Raw genomic sequence first — 19,397 nt, forward strand, 5'->3', positions numbered from 1 at the left:
CTGGAGTTCAGTGGGATGGTGGGTGGGGGTGATGGTTTACACCAACTGAATACCAACAAGTGTGGAAACAGTGGGAATGGAGAGGATGTCTGCATTAGACGGAGAGTCTGGGATCTGAGAGTGCAGCCTCAGTTTTAAAGAAGCTTCACTTTAATTTTGGTATGAGAGAAATTACTTCAGTCAAACGTTAGTTGATACCTGTAATTTGTTGCCACAGAGTCTGATGGAGACTATCATTGGGTATGTTCATGTTCTTGATTGCTAAATAAGTTGAGTGTTATAGCAGGAAGGCAGGAATATGGTGCTGGAAAAAAAAATAACCATGATTTATTGTGGAACAGACTTGATGGACCGAATTCTACTCTGATATATTATGGGTTATATCTAATACCATGACTGAACGATGACTCCTTTGTATCCCATCGCAAACAAGAGAAAACCTGCAGATGCTGGAAATCCAAGCAACACACTCAAAATGCTGAAGGAACTCAGCAGGCCAGGCCGCACCTATGGAGAAGAGTACAGTTGACACGTGTCTCGGCCTGAAACGTCGTCTGTACTCTTTTCCATAGATGCTGCCTGGTCTGCTGAGTTCCTCCAGCATTTTGTGTGTTCCTTTGTATCCCATCTCATGCTTCGTAAAATGTCACAGACAGTTACACATTGTTCACTCGGATCATTATATTTGTGTTCAAGTTGTAAATGTCAATGAGCTTTGTTTTCAAGAACATTCCGCAGACATGTTGAATGTTAACGTGCTGCATCATCTCTCTGGTTAAAGTGAGACCTGCGGTGAGAGATTTATTGGAAGAAAAGCCCACAACAGGAAGCAAATCACGATTGAAAAGGAGGGAACAGCAACAAGTGAACCAGCCCGATGACTGAGAGTACCAACGGGAGAGAACACTCCTGATTCAGTTTCCATTGATTCCTTCAGGAGAAAATTTGGTGAGTCTCATTTACTGAAGCACTGGTCCTTTAAACATTACATTTCTGTATAAAGAAAGTTAGGAAATAGCTGGAATGAGACGGAATGAACCTGGAAATACCAGTTATGCCTCTATCAGACTTCAGATCTGCTAATGTGCTGTCAGCATCCCAGCTCATTAAAGCCACACACATTCCCTCACAGTGTTTGCTCATTTCAAGCTCTTGCATTTTCTGAAGTGGATTTTGGTCAGTTCTGACATTTCCTTGCTTGGTTGTGTTACGTCATCAGTAAAGGTGAGACCACGGATCTACGCCTGGAAAGTCTTCACTCTCCAGGGTGCAGGCCTAGGCAAGGTTGTATGGAAGACCGGCAGTTGCCCATGCTGCAAGTCTCCCTTCTCCACGACACCAATGTTATCCAAGGGAAGGGCATTAGGACCTGTACAGCTTGGCACCAGTGTCGTCGCAGAGCACTGTGTGTTACGTCATAATCTTCACAAAATGTGTTTACAATTTCCTCCCTTTATTCGATGTCCCAAGTGCTTCTTGATGTAGTGATTGCTGAAATATGGAATAACCATGAACTACAGCAACATGTCACTGATTCCTTTGGCTATTGTCAGCTGCAAATATATACTTTTCTTCTAATACAGCGTTGCGTAAGCCTCTGCTAAGAACAGACTCATTTGAAGCTAAATGTCCGAGCACCATATTTAATTTTGTCCAAACTAGCAAACGTCATTCAATAATTTACATCTATGTGCCCTGGCCTCATCAAGTACTCTTCTGCTAAATAAATTGTCGGAACATTTGAACCTGTTATTGAGCAGAAATAGGTATTGCAATGAAGTTACCTACCAAAGGCACGAGTTACAGCTGTAGTTGCCACATAGTGGTTTGGTCTGGAAGATAAAGTCCCATACGGTCCAGAGAGATCAAGGTAGATGGATTCAAAGTTACCTGAACTTATCATGTGAAGAGTAGTAGTTGAAGGATTCTCCTCTGAATGAAGTCTGGTAACTAGTCGTCTGCCGCAAGGTTACAAATTGGGGCCTTATATATTGTGTATTTTATAGCAATGATTTTGATGCGAATGCACAAGTCTTGATTGGTAAGTTCGCAGATTTGACAAAAGTAGCGGATGATGCTTACAGTGAAGATTATCATAGCTCATAGGGGATCTAAATGGGCAGAGTGGCGGTAAATAGATTACGAACTGACATGAGTAGCAACCGTTTCATGTAGAGGATGGTGATTATGTGGAGGGAACTGCCAGGAGAAGTGGATCAGGCAGGCACGGTTGTATAATTCCAGAAGCAGTGTAGATGTGTAGATGGAGTGAAGAGGCCAGGAAAGAAATGGGCCCAACACAGGAAATTAGGACCATCTCTGTGGGCACTGTGGGCAGCATTGTCTGGTGCTGAAGGGTCTGTATCTGTGCTCTGTTGCTCTGTTACTCTCTCAGTAGATACGACAGGGATCACTGGAGACACATACAGACATGGAGTGGAAATAGCTGTTAACTGAAAATGTTTGGAACCAAGCCAACTGCTGCTCTGATACAGGAGATAGAAATGCAAAGTAATCGCTCTCTCCCTGACAAACTCTGTGCTTGTGTGTAATTCAGGACATCACCAGCAGGTGGAGCTTTCCTGCACTGGGACCAAAGTGTAAACAAGACGATGACAATCAACAATCATCAGTCAGAATCAGAATGGCTTCAGGTATGTTCACTGGGATCTTTATAATTAAGCTTCTGTCACATTTGTCCACAATATTTCAGATCAAGAAACTTATAGAGATGCTAACAGGACACAAAAGAAAATAATCAAACAGTCATTGATTCACTGGTAAAGCAGCCCTGTGTAATGGATTCCAGCGCAGGGACCTGACACCGGTAATAGTCGAATGACTCCGTTCACCATGCAAAGATTCACCTGAGTGAAAGGAGCAAGAGATCCTGAATCAGGTGGTTGTGAGCGAAACACAGACAGGAATGCGACAGCAGTCTTGAGGGTTTTGTAAATGTCCAGGATCAGGGTCTGTTTCACATCTAGACAAGCCCTGATGTGTAAGACATCTCCAACTTTCACTTATAAAACTCAATGCCAGATGATTGGAACATTTCTGGAGTTTCAGCGATTGTGTGATAATACAGCATTTCAGATTTTGGAAAGCCAACTATCAACACCCAACTGGTTTGCTTGGCTGCTGTGTCAAGGAGATGCGGGGTGTTTCTGAAATCTGTTTTTTGTAGCCGAGCTGAGAACATTGCCAGAGCTGGGAATGGCTGAAGATCAGGAGACAGCTCATTATAGATACACTTGTGGTGTTTTAATACCTCAATAAATGTCTAGGCTGTGGACAAATATGAACACGAGTCTCTCAATATTTTCCTATTGAGATGATCTGCTACCTGAATTTAAATTCCGAAGATACCTGATGGGAAACCCGGTAAAACCAATGACCAACTGTCTCTGTCTCCAGTGATTGTGCTCAACTCTGTGATTTCAGGTGGAATAAAACAGACATTTTAGCTTGGAAACGGGTCCGTCGTCCCAACTAATTCATGCTGATCTAAATGTCTCTGAGCTTGCTCCTTTTTCTGCAGCTTTCCCTAAATTTCCCTTGTGGTTGTCGTCTATCATTTTTCCTGTACACATCTTCTCAAATTTGTAATTTAATTTGTGTTTGCAGCCTCCTCTGGCTGCACACAAATTATACCCGTAACCCTCCATGTTAAAAATGCACCTTCCGTCCTTTTTAAGTCTCTGCCAATGAGTCTCAGACTCCCCTACCCTGATTATTTATGTACATGTGCAAAGTCACCCTCCAAGCTCAAATTTTCCTGGGCAAAATGTCCCAGCCTATCCATGTAACACAAAACTGAACACCCCCGTCCAGTAACATACATACTCTTCTACACTCTTCCCAGCTTAATCACATCCTTCATGTTTCGCAACCAGAGATGCACGCAAAACTCTCTAAGCAAGACTTTGTCAATGACATGTATAGTTGTTACATGAAGATCATCATCCAGGGGATGGGATGGGACCCAGGGGACCGGGCATCATGGGGGTCAAGGCAGTGGTCATTCTGTGACCCAGGGGAATGGACATTATTCATCTCAAGGCAATGATCTTTGACCCAGGGGACAAGACAGTGTATAGCAAAGCAAACGGAGAATGTGTTATCTAGGGGATCGGACAGTGTGTAATCCGGATCTGTGTGTGACACAGGTGACTGGACAGTTTGTGATGCAGGGAGATTTTTGTTTGGAGAAGATAATCCCAGTGATATTTCCCGGTATCACCTGATGCTGTTCCATTAAGATCCCCTGGTCATCAATGTGTTAAACCAGCGGTCCCCAACCACCGGGCCGCGGACTGGTACCGGGCCGTAAAGCATGTGCTACTGGGCCGCGATGAAACAATATGATTTGCCGATAGGAGTCAGCTGCACCTTTCCTCATTCCCTGCCACGCCCACTGTTGAGCTTGAACGCATGTGAGGTCACTCCCGCGCGTCATCCATGTCAGCGCGGGAAGAAGATCAACTCCTCGAGCTTGCAAATGACGGCGGGCTGAAAAGTATGTTTGACATAATATCTCTGCCTGCATTCGGGATCAAAGTCAAGGCTGAATATCCTGAGATAGCCACAAAAGCACTGAAAACGTTGCTTCCATTTCCAGCATATCTCTGTAATGAATGCAACAAAAACTAAATTGCAGAATAGACTGGACATAAGGGACCCACTTCGAGTATCACTGTCTCCCATCACCCCTCGATAGGACCGTGTGGTTGCAGGAAAACAAGCCCAGGGCTCCCACTGATTCAGCGATATTGGTGTGTTGCAATGATTTTATGTGTTCATACAGGGAAAATATGTGCTGTGTGTTTAATATCCAAACGTAACTTAAAATGTTATGATGTTATTGACTTATAAGTGACTTATATAACCATATAACAATTATAGCACGGAAACAAGCAATCTCGGCCCTTCTAGTCCGTGCCGAACACTACTCTCACCTAGTCCCACCGACCTGCACTCAGCCCATAACCCTCCGTTCCTTTCCTGTCCATGTACCTATCCATTTTTTCTTTAAATGATAATATCGAACCTGCCTCTACCACTTCCACTGGAAGTTTGTTCAACACTTACTTCAGGCTCCCCTGAGAATTGGCTTATCACTATATTCATGCGAGGAAAATATGCGCTGTGTTTAGTATTAAATCCGTTAGATAAACTTTTTTAGAAATTAAACTGAGTGTATTAACCACTTATCACCTATATTCCGGTTGTGATTAACACTTCCACCACCCCCGCCCCCCCCCGAACAGAATCGCCAAAAATGATTTGTAGAAAAAAATCGGCACATACACACATACGCAAGTCACGCTGCGCACTGGTGCCCACGCAAGGCTTCATGGTCATTGTAGTCTTTCTTGGGTAAACACAACGTAATCGACTGCTACTCTTGTCCGTCGGCAACCCTACCCCCCGGTTCAGCCGGTCCGCGTTGCAAAAAAGGTTGGGGACCCCTGTGTTAAACCACTGCATAGCCAGTGATCAGTGTTACTGTGTCTGTACTGGGAGTGGATCTTTCCAGTCACTTGCTTATCAGGATGGTAATCTGGTAGGAATTGCGTTTCACATTCACCAGCACAGTCCCATTCCTAATCTGATGAGACAGAGTCTCGCTTCCATTGCAGACACCCATTGTGATTCCTTGTTTGAGTACAAATCACTCTAAACCTGCAATTCCTCATTGATTTCAGGTGGGAAATTAAATCGGGCAGGGAAAGTACTCAAGAGGTTTTTACAAGGCAAATCACCGAGGAAAGATGATCGGGACACGGGAAGCAAGGTACCAAACCAGGGTCAGATTGAAAGCAATGTCCCAATGGAATGCGGTCTGACTGCCGAGGAAGGGGAGCAAAGTCAGCCCAGAGACAGTGACGTCAAAGACACTAAGCAGGACCCTGGAACCGGTACAAGTGAGGTGACTGTCTGTCAGCCCAGAGACAATGATGTCAGAGACACTGATCCAGACCCTGGAACCAGCACAAGCGAGGTGACTGTCTGTCAGCTCGGCAGCTCATTGAAAACAGAATTGTCAAGTCCCCAACAAGGAGTAGGTGAGTGAAATATGAGGGTGGTGTGTTCGCAGAATGTGGCAGGGAGGAGAGAGATTCCTTATTGGAGGGTTGGTCAGAGGAGAGGGGAAATGTGTGGCTACACGTTGTGTAGCGGTGCACCCGTTAGCCTACTACAGGAAATGTACTGACTGGTCCAAAGATTTCCAGGATGTGTATTGGAGGAAATGCAGCTGTCCAGTTAAGAGAGTATTCCCAGGATGTGAATCAAGGGAAATGTATTCGCCAAGATGTAGAGACTATCTCTGGGAAGCAACTATCATTTATTACCCACCTTAAACTGAAATAGGTGAGTGGGTGGGATGGAGGATGGACTGGTTTGCATTAAATATGGCCTGTCTGGTACCTTAATGCCCAGAATATCGTTGGGTAGATTTTAAAGTTGGTGTTGGTGATTGGGAATATATTTTAGTGGCTGAAAGCAGGCGAATATTGAGTTTCAAGACATGATTGGTTTGTTGAGTTAGGTGAGAGCAGTGGAGACGAGGGATATTTCAGTTTGTGACTACATTCTCTTTTTATATTCACAGAGACGGAGTTTACAATCTCTGACCTCGTGGCACAGGGGGGTGAATATCGACTGTACCAACTGACCAAGTTCTACAGGGACAGACTCAAACAAGCGATTGAAGAAAAGGTTGAAAGACTCGGTTGGATATTGACAGAGGAGGGACATTTCAGTACAGAAGAAAATGAGGTGAGTGAATTTAGTGTATTGTCACTGAATTGATGGTATCAGAGGGAATAGTGATCAATATCAATCTCCTGCATGTTCCAGGAGTGCTACATGGCAATGGAGACTCTGATCTCTGACTTGTCACTGGTAGATCTGGTTTCAGCTGTTAAGGTGGGGAGCACTGGGAACGGCAGGTTCAGCATCACCTTTTCCTCTCATGCCTGCTGTATTTATCAGTGTGATATACGAGCAGTGGCTGCATATCTGGACTGTTGAACAGGCATTCAATCTAAAACTAATTTCACATCTTATCAGGATCCTTGGTGAAATTCACTTTGGCTCATTCAGGATGAATATTAAACTGTCAGATTGTAAATTGGGCCAACCGGCTTCACTGCCGTACTTGAGGGAGGGAAACCTGCTAACCACACCTGGTCTGGTCTCCAGCTGAGTTCCCAAACAATGACTTGTCATAGACATAGAAAAGTACAGCCTAGAAACAGGCCCTTTGGCCCATCTATTCCATGCCAGACTACTGATACTGCCTATTCTTATTGACCTGCACTGGGCCATGGTGCTCTATACTCTTATCATTCATGTATCTATCCAGACTTCTCTTAACCGCTTGTACCACTTGCTCGTTCCACACTCTCACCACCCTGTGAGTGAAGAAGCTACCGCTCATATACCCCTTGAACTTTTCACCTCAACCTTTACTGAAGACATCTTGTTGTTGTACCTCTCAACCTCAGTGCAAACTGCCTGCTTGCATTTACCCCATTTCTACCCCTCATAATTTTGTGTACCTCTATCAAGTCTCCCCTCAATCTTCCACATTTGGCATAAAGTCCTACCCTGTTCACTCTTTTCTTATAATTCAGGTCCTCCAGTCCTGCAACATCCTTGTAAATTTTCTCTGTACCCGTTCAAACTTTTTTACATCTATCCTATAAGTAGGTGACCGGAACTGCTCACAATACTCTAAATTAGGCCTCACCAACGTCTTAAACACGTTCAACATCATATGAAGGCTATTGTGCCAAATACTTCCGTTCCGATCTATCTTCATTTGCTGCCACTTTTAACGAATTATGGGCCTGTATTCCCAGATCACTGTGTTCTACCACACTCCTCAGTCCCCTACTGGTCACTGTATAAGACCGACCCTGCTTGGTCCTTCCAAACTGCAATACATCGCACTGTCTGCGTTAAATTGCCCCGGCCATTTTTCAGCCCATTTCTCAGCTGGTTTAGACACCACTGCAAGCTTTTGTAGTCTTCTTCAGTTTCCGCTACACATCCCCATTCTTGGTGTCATCTGCAAATTTGCTGATCCAGTTAACCGCATTTTCACCCATATCGTCGATATAGATGACAAACAACGACGGACCCTAGACTGATCCCTGTGGCACTGCACGAGTTACTCCCAGTCACAGATTCAACAGTCTATAACCACTCTCAGTCTTCTTCCAAAAAACCATTGTCTAATCTAATTTACCTTGAATGCTGAGCAATGGAACTTTCTTGACTACCCCTCCTATGCGTTTCAAATTGTAAAATGTCATGCTAAAGTCCATGCAGACAACACCCAATTCCTTTGTTCATCAACTTTCTTGGTAACTTCTAGAAAAACTTTAAGATTGGTAAGACATAAAAGAAACACGCACAAAGCTGATATCTCATGACCTCAAAAATCAATAAGTTGTCCTAAAAGGGCATATACATCAGCGAACATTTTGGTAAGCTCTTTTACATTTTGGTAAGATCTTTTATATTTTGGTTAGCTCTTTTACATTATTAGCTAGCTTACATTCATATTTCATATTTTCTCTACTTACGGACTTTTAGTTGCCTTCTGTTGGTTTCTAAAGTTTCCCAGTCCTCCAACTTCCCTGTATATTTTGCTTATTCTATGCCTTCTCCTTTGCTTTTGTCCTGGCTTTGACTTTCCTGTCAGCCACAGTTAATCATCCTCCCTTTGGAATAATTTTATGTTGTTGGGATTATCAAGCCTGCGCCTTCTGAATTGCTCGCAGAAGCTCCAGCCATTCCTGCTCTGCCATTGTCCTGCTTAGTGTCATTTTCGAATTAATCTTAGTGCAGCTCCTACTTCATGCCTCTGTAATTCCTTTATTCCACTGTAATACTGGAGCATCTAACTTTACCTTCTCCTTCTCAAACTGCTCTGTGAGTCCTGTTATTTTATGATCACTGCCTCTTAAGGGTTTATTTACCTTTAGCTCCCCAATCAAATCTGGTGCAATGCACAACACAGAATCCAGGTCCATCTTTCTTATAGTGGGCTCAACCATAAGCTTCTCTCAAAAGCCATCTCATAGGCATTCTATAAATTCCCTCACTTGGGATTCAGCACCGACCTGATTTTCCAAAGCTACCTGCATATTGAAATTCCCCATGACTATTTCAACATTGACCTCTTTACATGCCTCTTCTCTCTCCCATTGGAACTAGTAGCCCACTTCCTGGCTGCTGTTAAGTGGCCTGTATATAATTTCCATCAGGGTCATTTTATCTATACAGTTTCCTAACATCTACATCGTCCAATCTGATATCACCTCTTTTTAAAGACTTTCTCCTCTCTTCTGTTCTTCTTGTCATATCTTTTTGATGTAATGTTGCACACTGATGTACAAGTAAATTAATCATGTTGAGTATACTGCAGGGTGTCAGTAAATCCTTATTCTTACACAATATTGATTTAGAATTTCCTTCAGTTACTGTTTCTGTGTTCATGACTGAACCTAGGGACGATGAAGCAGCAGCCCAGTGACTGCGTCTGTTCTGAAGCTAATGGCGCCCTGAACAGATATTTTCCTCCACATTCTCCATGTCTGTCTGTCTGCTCCACAATAAATTCATTGTTTTCCTTTTATAGAAAGTCACTGAGCTGACAGAGAATGGATATCGGGCAGAAGGTTCCACACTCTTTCTCAGTTTGGTGATGGGAAAGGGCTCCCAGGCCCGGAGGGCGATGTGGGAATCCTTTTTGAAAATGGGGACTGAGTTACCGAAGTTGGACAAAATACTGAGGGAAATACAGGAGCTCGGTAGGTTAAAGCCACACACTGAACACAAAGTCATTTCAGAATATAACTGTTTTAATTATTTTAACTGTTTTTATGAGCTCTTTTTGATTTAAACAGGTCCTGATCCACAGGAATACATGAACATCACCCAAGGGTTATCTGAGTTACCCACTGAACTGATAGGTGAGTGATGAAATGCACAGTTCAAACCACATCTCAAATGTTAGACTGTGACTTTGCAGAACCTGGGAATCAAAATTGAGCATGAATCATTTGCGCATCTCTGGGTTCAAGCTACAATTCAGAGAATCTCTGGTTACAATCGGGATATTTTTCCACTAATCCAACTGTTGGATCTACTGAAGGTTCAGTCCTGGTCCTAATGCTCTGGGAATCCCCATAAACCCCAGGCAGCCTTCCTGATACGCTGGTCCTGGTGACTTTTCTGTCTTCAGACTTTTCATTTTCTAAAGCACTTTCTCCTTTGTAATAAAACTACGCTCACTGCTTCTCCTGATACACTTGACATTTTGGCATGCTGTTCCTTTTCACCCATTACCTCATCTCCAGCATCATTTTCCAGTGGTCTGATATCCACCCTCTCTGTACTTTTACGCTTTATATGTTTGGGGAGGACAAAAAACTTTGCTCTCCTCTCTTATATTATTGATCATATCCTTGCATTTCCTGCACATTTATTTGCAAATCTAGGAGTGTCTGTAGCATAGTTGTCTCTGTCAAGACCCAGTCAGTACATTACAGGCATCCACCACTCTCAAAAACTACCCACATGTTCTGTAAATGTACCCCATCTCACCTTGACCAAATACCCTCTGGTATTAGACGCTTCAGTCCTGAGATTAAAAAACAAGCTACAGGCTGTCTACTCTAACGTTGCCTCTCTGAAACTTGAACACTTCAGTCAGATCTTCCCTCAGCCTCCAGAGTAAACAAACCAAGATTACCAAACCTTTCCTTGCAGTACATGCCCTTGAATCCAGGAAACATCCTGGTGAACCCATTCTGCACCGTCTCCAATCCTTCCAAAAGTTGGGCGATCAGAAGTGAATACAATACTCCAGATGCAGCCTAAGGTCATAAGATCTAGGAGCAGAGTTAATCAGCTGCACTATTTGCAATACCATCAATGGTATCATCTTCAAACTTAATTACCCTCCCATGATCATTTTTGGATAATTTGTAAATAAATATGTGTATACTTCGCAGTTCACCCGTCGTTCCTCGCGGTACATCACTGGTCAATGAACCCCAGCCAGGCTAACTCCATTTACCATCTGTCTGCTATTGGGAAGACAATTATAATCCAGTACCCAAACATGTTAATTTTCTGTATGAACTTCTCATGTAGAACGTTGTCAAAGACTTTACCAATATTCCTGTAGACAATATCCTCACCTATCACTTTTGCCACCTCCTGAAAGAACTCAATTAAGTTAGTAAGACGATACTTCCCCTGCTCAAAGCCTTGCTGCTCTGCCCTAACTGATGTCAAACGTTTTCGTTTCTCATACTCCCATAGGGTAGAAAATACAGAAGGCTGAAAGTAAATACCACCAGTCTCAAGGACAATTTGAATTCTGCATTAATAAGACTATTGCATGGTCACCTACTCTTATTATTGGTTCTTAATAATAATAATAAGATAATTTTAGATATACAATTGTAACATTGTGCATCTCGTAACTAATAACAATTGCTAATAGATTATGTAATTGCATATCAAGCCCAAAGGAAAAAAAAAACAGAAATCTTTTATGCTGTAAGATTAACTAGCAAAGAACATTTGATTCTGTCCCTCAGTCATGGTTAATAGAAGTTCCTGATATATATAAGACGCACCCAATATGTGAAATTTCTACAAATCTGATGGAGCATTGGCGTGCAATAATCCATCTATTAACAACCACAAAGGAACAAAATAAATTTAGACATTTTCTAGATTGACTCGCTGAACCCACTATGGTTTTGTCTAGCTTTAAATCTGTTCTCTAACTTACTGAAACGGGAAAAAGTTGGAATTGGAAAGTACTAAATCAGACAAAAATTGAATATCTAATCAGAAAAAAAACAAACACAGCTTCTATACGTGGATGATTTGATATTATTTGCTCTTGCATCAGTAAAGCTAAAATAATTAATTCAAATAATAGAACTAACTGCCAAAGATACAAACATGACCTTTGGACCAGATAATTACTGAACATTAAACATAAAACATGCAATAGACCAAGTATAATATAAAACAGCGTGTCAGATTTCAATGCAATAGATGGATGAATATGAAACATAAATTTCAACAAGCAGAGAAAATAGATCATCGTGTGATAAAGGGAAATCCTTCAACACAATTTACTTCAAGGCTTAAGAAATCTGCCAAACAGAGCTCAATAGTAAAAATATAACAATGGCAATTAACACTCGCTGTGCCCATATTAATGTATTCCCTGGGCATAACATCTTGGTCTGAAACCAATCTGGAAAATTTGCGAAGAAAAATAAGAACTAAAACATTATGTGTTCTTGAGTGCACTTAGATTAACAAGGCCTGGGAGAGAATGAAGACGAGGAGTAACAGACATCAAATAGTTACTCAACGGTCACATAAAAGTTCTCAGAATTAGGTGTAATATCACCAATATGTTATGAAATGTGTTGACTTTGCAGCAGCAGCACAATGCAGTACATAATGGAGAAAAAAATAAGTGGATTATATATACACACACGAATGGATGGTTCTGTGCTTGTGAAGATCAGGAGGGAAGAAGAGTCCTCTGGAGTTACAGCACGATCGAACGTGACTATAGAAACCAATTCTGGATCTGCAGACTCTGGAGCAGCTGCGATACGGGAACAAGTGGGACGCCTGTGCTTGGCTGGTTGGATCCATCTGGTTTCTGTCAAATTCTGTAAAATATCATAAACTCTGATCAGTTGTTCTTCAAATCCTTTCATACCCTAACAGGATTCTTTTTGCTCTTCTGTAAGTATATTGTGGTTATTCAAGTGAGCGGTCATTAGTTACGAGATGCTTGATGTTACAGTCGTATACTTTTAGTATATTGTTTTATTGTTTTAAAGAGCCAGTAATAACATAGAAGGTGATCATTCAATGGTCCTATAAATGCAGAATTAAAGCTGTCCTTTAAGTTGTTGGTTCACAAAAATCTTGCTTTAAAATACAAACTGATACAAGACACCGTACCATTACATACATAAAAGCCTGCTCCACGTTTAAAGTCAGAGTCCTACAAATCATAATTTGACCGATCCATAATCACAGTCCAGATATAATTTTACAGGATAAACAAGAAAAACAACATATTTACTAAATATGCAAACATGAGGAAATCTGCAGATGCTGGAAATTCAAGCAATACACACTAAATGCTGGTGGAACGGAGCAGGTCAGACACTATCTATAGGGAGCATTTTTGTCCTGACAAAGGGCCTCGGCCCGAAACATCGACTGTACTTCTTCCTATAGGTGCTGCCTGACCTGCTGCGTTCCACCAGCATTTTTTGTGTGTTATTTACTAAATATAGCCATTCTACAGATGCGTAACGTACAAAAATCAATGAGTGAAATTGAATTGAAAGAGGGTATGGAACAACTGTGGAACATGAACAAGGTATTCATTATCCCAATGATAATATCAACAACTGGTGTCATCACAAAATCACAACACAATAGTATTAAGTAATTAGGTCTACACAGAAACGAAGTAAGTAAATCTTCCGAAAGCCACAATACTAAACATTAGAATAGTCCGAATGTTCCTGTACCTTAGGTTTTGCCAGTTTGGGCTGACAAAAAAACTTATTTATAAAGCACTTATTTTCATCCAGCCGATGTCGTTCAAACTGCATCACAATTTGATAAAGAACAAACTAGAAAATAAAAGACAAAATTTTGTCAGTTTTAAGCAAGGTTCAATAATAATGTTTTGAGTTGCATGTGTGTATATATAGAGACTTTTGCACAGTACTGTAGTTTTAGGTGCTGAACTCTACAGTTCAGGAGCGTAGCTCAATAAAAATCTGACCTGCCAATTATCCTTTGGCCTTGTACCTTATTGTCTGCCTGCACTGTATTTTCTCGGCAACTGCAACACTGTTTCCCTGTACTATTCTGCTCTGTTTCCCTTGTATGACCTCATTGCACCGATGTGATGAAATGATCTATTTGGATCGCATGCAGAAAAAAATTCCATTGTCCCGCAGTACATTTGAGAATTATAAACCAATTTACCAATCTATTGCTGACAGCACTCATTGGTTCCTTAAGATTGTTATACCGGGCAGTGGTAGTGGGGATAAGCTCCCACGACCTATTAAATTCTCCCAGTGGCGTGCGACTCAAGTAGCCTCTGACAATCATGTCCAGCTCTTGGCTTTCATGTGCAGCTCAGCTTCGAAGCCCGGTGGAAGCATTTCTTCCAACAGGGGAAGGGACAAAGTCCGGTTACTGGTACCTTAGAATTAGTCGCTTCCGGCAGATGGGGCTCGTCAGTCGTGATTGCCACCTCATCCAGGGGAAGGAAAACACTGATCTCAAACCTCTTGCAGCTATATCCACTCATGAGGAAAGTGTTGGGAGTAAACCCAGTAGGAAAAATCTGTAACTGGAGTCTCTAATACAACTTCTACGTTGCATTCAGTGCAAGATGGCAACTCCTGCTGTGCTCTTGTGCCAAGCTGTATCAGCCTCTGCCATTCTTTTGTGTTCATTAGATGCATGGAGAGGGGAGCTTGCTACATCTCAAAAGCTTGCTCTCCATATTGTAGTGTCCTGCTTGCGTACCTAGTCAACTGGGACACAACATCCATAGTCGAGCCCCTTCAACAGAGGCCTCATAAGACAGCACCCCACAGCCCCACTGCCACTGATCAGTACAAGTTGCTAAGGCTTCAACGCCCTCTTCCAGAAACACGACGTAAATCACTGACACACTCATGGTCTCTCATATTGACAGAGATTCCTTTCAATCTTTCCACCGCTCCTCCATAAATGAAAATAAAACTACCCACTTCCTTTCTTGTCACTCCTAGGGGTTATCGATCGGGCACTTCTACGTGATTCTCTCCACAGATGCTGCCCGACTTGAGTATTTCCCGCATATTCTGCTCATGTTTTGTCGCAAGAGCGGTGAACACCTGTGACTCCCCAGGCTGCAGATCTGCCAAAATGCACAGTGTCCTGCTCTCCATATTTCCACACCAGATCAACATTTACATCATCTGGTAATGATGTAAACAAAGCTTTAACTATAGTGAAATGTTGTTGTAAAGGAAAAGCAGTCAGGATTGCAATAGGATATCAAGGGAATGTTCACCTTCACGATTAATTAGTACCAGAATATGAGGACTGGATATTTTCTGAGACATACATCATTGTCAGTTCTGATGTCTATAAACAGAATTTTACTTTCTGACCGAATATCCATGGAGGCATTCAATTACAGTAATTCATGTAATCACAAACGCTGAATGCAGTTATAAAGTTCTTCGTCAGCTGAGCTATTTTGACAATGTTCTCTGTTCCCATGGAAGATGTTCAACAGAAACACAAGGAGACTCTGCGGACACAGACTGAAACACTGAGAGTGAACACGATCTTGATGAGGGAGAAGGTGAAGGTTTTCCAGCTGGTTGATCGATACGCTGAGCTCACGGTCATTTCTACTGTTCGAGATCGGAGGCTGGTGGAGCATGAGCTGCTGGCAAGAGGCAGAGACCACGAGGAGTGGAGAGAGATACATCTCCGCGGGGAGCTGGAAAAAATCCGAACTGATCAATTATTCCAGAGCAGCTTCTCCTGGAGTAAATCCAAATCTGGGAGTTCAGCAGCAGTGGCCGGAGTCCCAGGGATCGGGAAAACAACAATGGTACAAAAGATTGCTTATGACTGGGTCATGGGGAAAATATACCAACAATTCCAGTTTGTCTTCAGTTTCAAATTCCGGGATTTGAACCCCATTAATAGTCGGATAAACCTGAGGGAACTAATTCTGGATCAGTATCCTTACTTTGGGAATATCCTGATTGAGGTCTGGAAGAACCCAGAGGGATTGCTGTTTATATTTGATGGTTTGGATGAATTCAAACACAAAATCAATTTTGCTGACAGCCGGAGAGATACAGAACCCAAGCACCAGTGCCCAGACCCCGAGTGGTGGTGTGAAGTGTCTGACATTGTTTACAATTTAATCCAGCACAAGCTGCTCCCAGGGTGTTCAGTGCTGGTAACCACCTGACCCACTGCGTTACATTTATTGCAAAAGGCGGATATCAGTGTCTGGGCTGAAATCCTGGGATTTGTTGGTGATGAACGGAAGGAATATTTCAATAGGCATTTTGAAGATCAGACGGTGGCAGCAGCTGTTTTCAAACACGTGGAGGAGAACGAGATCCTGTACACCATGAGCTACAACCCCTCCTACTGCTGGATTCTCGCTCTGGCACTGGGCCCCTTCTTCACACAAAGAGTCAGGGACCCGCAGCAAGTTCCCAAGACCATCACCCAACTATATTCCTACTATATCTACAACATCCTGAAAAACCATGGCCGTGAGATTGAGAACCCCCGTGATGTGTTGCTCAGTTTGGGTCAGATGGCCTTTACAGGAGTGTCGAAGAAGAATATCATATTTACAGATGGCGATTTGATCAAGAACAATCTGAAGCCTTCCCAGTTCCTGTCCGGGTTCCTGATGGAGCTTTTGGAGAGAGACGATTCTGCCCGGTGTGTGGTGTACACATTCCCACACCTCACCATCCAAGAGTTTGTTGCTGCAGTCGCACAATTCCTGACTCTACATCCCAAGAAAATCTTAAAATTTCTTACTGAAGCCCACAGCACGACAGATGGGCGATTTGAGGTATTTCTCCGTTTTGTTGCTGGTCTCTCCTCCCCAATGACAGCTCGGTGCTTGGCGGAGTTTCTGGGCCCATTTCCTCATGAAACGACCTGCCGGGTGATTGACTGGGTGAAGGAGGAAGTTAAACGTCAGAGTGGAAACACAGAGATTGAACATGGTAAAAGAAGGCTCCTGAACACATTGCACTACCTGTTTGAGTCTCAGAATCGTGGACTGGCTCAGGCCGCACTGGAATCTGTGGATAAACTTTCATTCAGTCGAATGTTACTGACCCCAATAGATTGCACGGTCCTGTCTCATGTCATCGGACTCTGTGATACAATAAAACACCTCGACCTGGAGTACTGCCACATTCAGTATGAAGGAATCCAGCGACTGGGATGCGGGCTGTATAAGTGCCAGGAGTTGAGGTAACTTGATTTATCTCTCACTTTGAAACTGTGAAACTGTTCCATTGTGTTGTTTCAGTGTAAATTAATTTGTGTAAAACTGCACTGAATCAGTTTGTTTAGAATTGTGACAATTGCCCAGGGGATCGGTCAGTAATTTCCCAAGGATGGGAGGGTCCTGTGGTTCCTTGTAAAGGAATGTTGGAGACTTCATCAGATCAGTGAACAACGGCCATTGGTTTAATGGTAGTAAATCACAGGAATGGCCGTGTTTCTCGCTGCCTGTGACACGTCCATTGATAATGTTCCTTCTGACTGTTACTGACACCCAGACCAATACTTACCAACACCAAGTAGGTCGGAACTTCACATGCTTTTCCCAGTGAGGTTCAGGAGAGGATCGGCAGATTGTCCCAGTGAGTGGGAGAAAAATACCTCTGTGGGAATGCCCTTCCTCGTGTGTGACTACCACCACCAATCCACCTGTGTGAATTTCTTCACTACCTATCCCACAAATGGTCATGTCCTCTGCCGATTGTAGGGCCAATTCAGACGCACCCCTCACGTGCGGTCTATTTCCACATACAGTTTTCTTGTGGTAATCTCTCTTCCCTGTTCCCATTCATCCTGTGGGATCTCTCTTCCCCCAACCCCCTTCATCATGTCGGATATCTCTTCCCCATCCCCTTCCTCCTGCAGGTTGTGCCTTCTCATCATTTTTCCTCTGTTGGGGGTCTCTACTGCCATGACTTGGACTTTTCACCACTCACGAATCTCCCTCACTGTGTGACTCCTTCCCATCCTTCAACTATGCCGCCTCTGTCCCTGTCATGTGTGGATCCTTTTTCTAGCAATCGAGGAATGAGACAGAATATGAGGAATTTACAGGGTGATACCGACAGACTGAATTACTGACATGCAGGTGAATACCCTGGAGCTGGGCAGGGAGGGACATTGACAGTGATGGGAACTCCGATCAGTGATGTACTGAAGGGTTTAATATTTCCTGAAATATCCACCTGAGAGACATTCCTTCAGACACATTGTTTAAATCACTTTGTTCGTCAATTTGTCTGTTTATGTTTAGACTTGGAGCGAACGTGCTGAGAGATTCAGGAGTGAAACTGGTGTCCATGGCTCTGAGGAACCCGGAATGTAAAATACGGAAACTGGAGTGAGTACCATACTGTGGGAGATTGTGCTTACAGTTACTGGGTGACTGACATGGAACAGAAGTGTGACCAGTAATTGTGTTAACTGATAAACAGTGGGGATTTATACCGTCTCCTGTCTCTCTGTGTCCTTCATCCTCAATCTCTCTCATCTCCAGGCTGTGGGGTGTCGGTCTCACATATTCTGGTACTGAGGATCTTGCCTCCGCTCTCAGTTCAAACCCATCACTGACAGAGCTGTACCTGAGTGATAATAAACTGGGAGATTCAGGAGTGAAACTGGTGTCTGCCGCTCTGAGGAACCGGGAGTGTAAAATCCAGAAACTGGGGTAAGTACCAAGCTGAGGGAGATTGCGTTTATGGTCACAGGCTGTCTGACACTGAACATTAACGTGATCAATAATTTTGTTACTGATAAACACTGGAGATTTGTAACGTCTTCTGTCTCTCTGTGTCCCTCACCCTGACTCTCTCTCATCTTCAGGCTGAGGAATGTTGGTCTCACAGATTCTGGTGCTGAGGATCTCGTCTCCGCTCTCAGTACAAACCCGTCACTGACGGATCTGTACCTGGGTTACAACTCGCTCACAGACCAATCTGTCCCTGCTCTCCGTCGCTTAATACTGGCCCTCCCGAGTCTGAAACGGATCGAGTGAGTATTTGTGTTAATGTTCAATGTGCTAAAATATCAGCGGATCCGTGGGTTTTTTGGTGATATTTGTCTATGAGTGTGGTGGAAATATTACCCCAGACCCCTGTTACTGACACTCTTGTGTAATCTGTTTTTTTTTTCCATTCTTTATCCTTCCATGTGTTTTAGGGATTGGGCGAATCAGTTCAGTGAGACTGGGAGGAAGGAACTGCAGACTCTGCAGGAACCCAGACCCGGACTGACAGTGGATCACTGAACATCTCAATGAGTAAACGTTCCTGCCCACGGGATAAGCACATTTTGGCCGATTTCCAGCCTGTCCCTGTAATGGCCCCCTCTCCCTTTTTAAAGACCATGCTCGTTCTACCAGATCCTGGCTCCAGCTGAGCACTCTTTGGCGTCAGAAGCGGTCCCGAAGGAATGTCATTCCGACTCCTGTCCAGCAGTGTCTTTTCCTATTGTTACGAACCCACAGG

General features: G+C 43.2%; 1 protein-coding gene across 1 annotated transcript; it reads left to right on the forward strand.

Annotated features, from left to right (window-relative positions):
• Positions 1–2,644: 2,644 nt before the first annotated feature.
• On the forward strand, positions 2,645–19,177 carry LOC140207974 (NACHT, LRR and PYD domains-containing protein 3-like). The gene is given in 10 exon segments (XM_072276507.1): positions 2,645–2,654; positions 5,709–6,068; positions 6,617–6,783; positions 9,659–9,830; positions 9,927–9,992; positions 15,381–17,118; positions 18,185–18,271; positions 18,428–18,598; positions 18,754–18,921; positions 19,090–19,177. Coding segments are annotated over 10 exon segments (3,027 nt in total).
• Positions 19,178–19,397: the final 220 nt, after the last annotated feature.

This window comes from Mobula birostris, chromosome 13, assembly GCF_030028105.1.
Source record: "Mobula birostris isolate sMobBir1 chromosome 13, sMobBir1.hap1, whole genome shotgun sequence".
Classification (NCBI taxonomy): Eukaryota; Metazoa; Chordata; class Chondrichthyes; order Myliobatiformes; family Myliobatidae; genus Mobula; species Mobula birostris.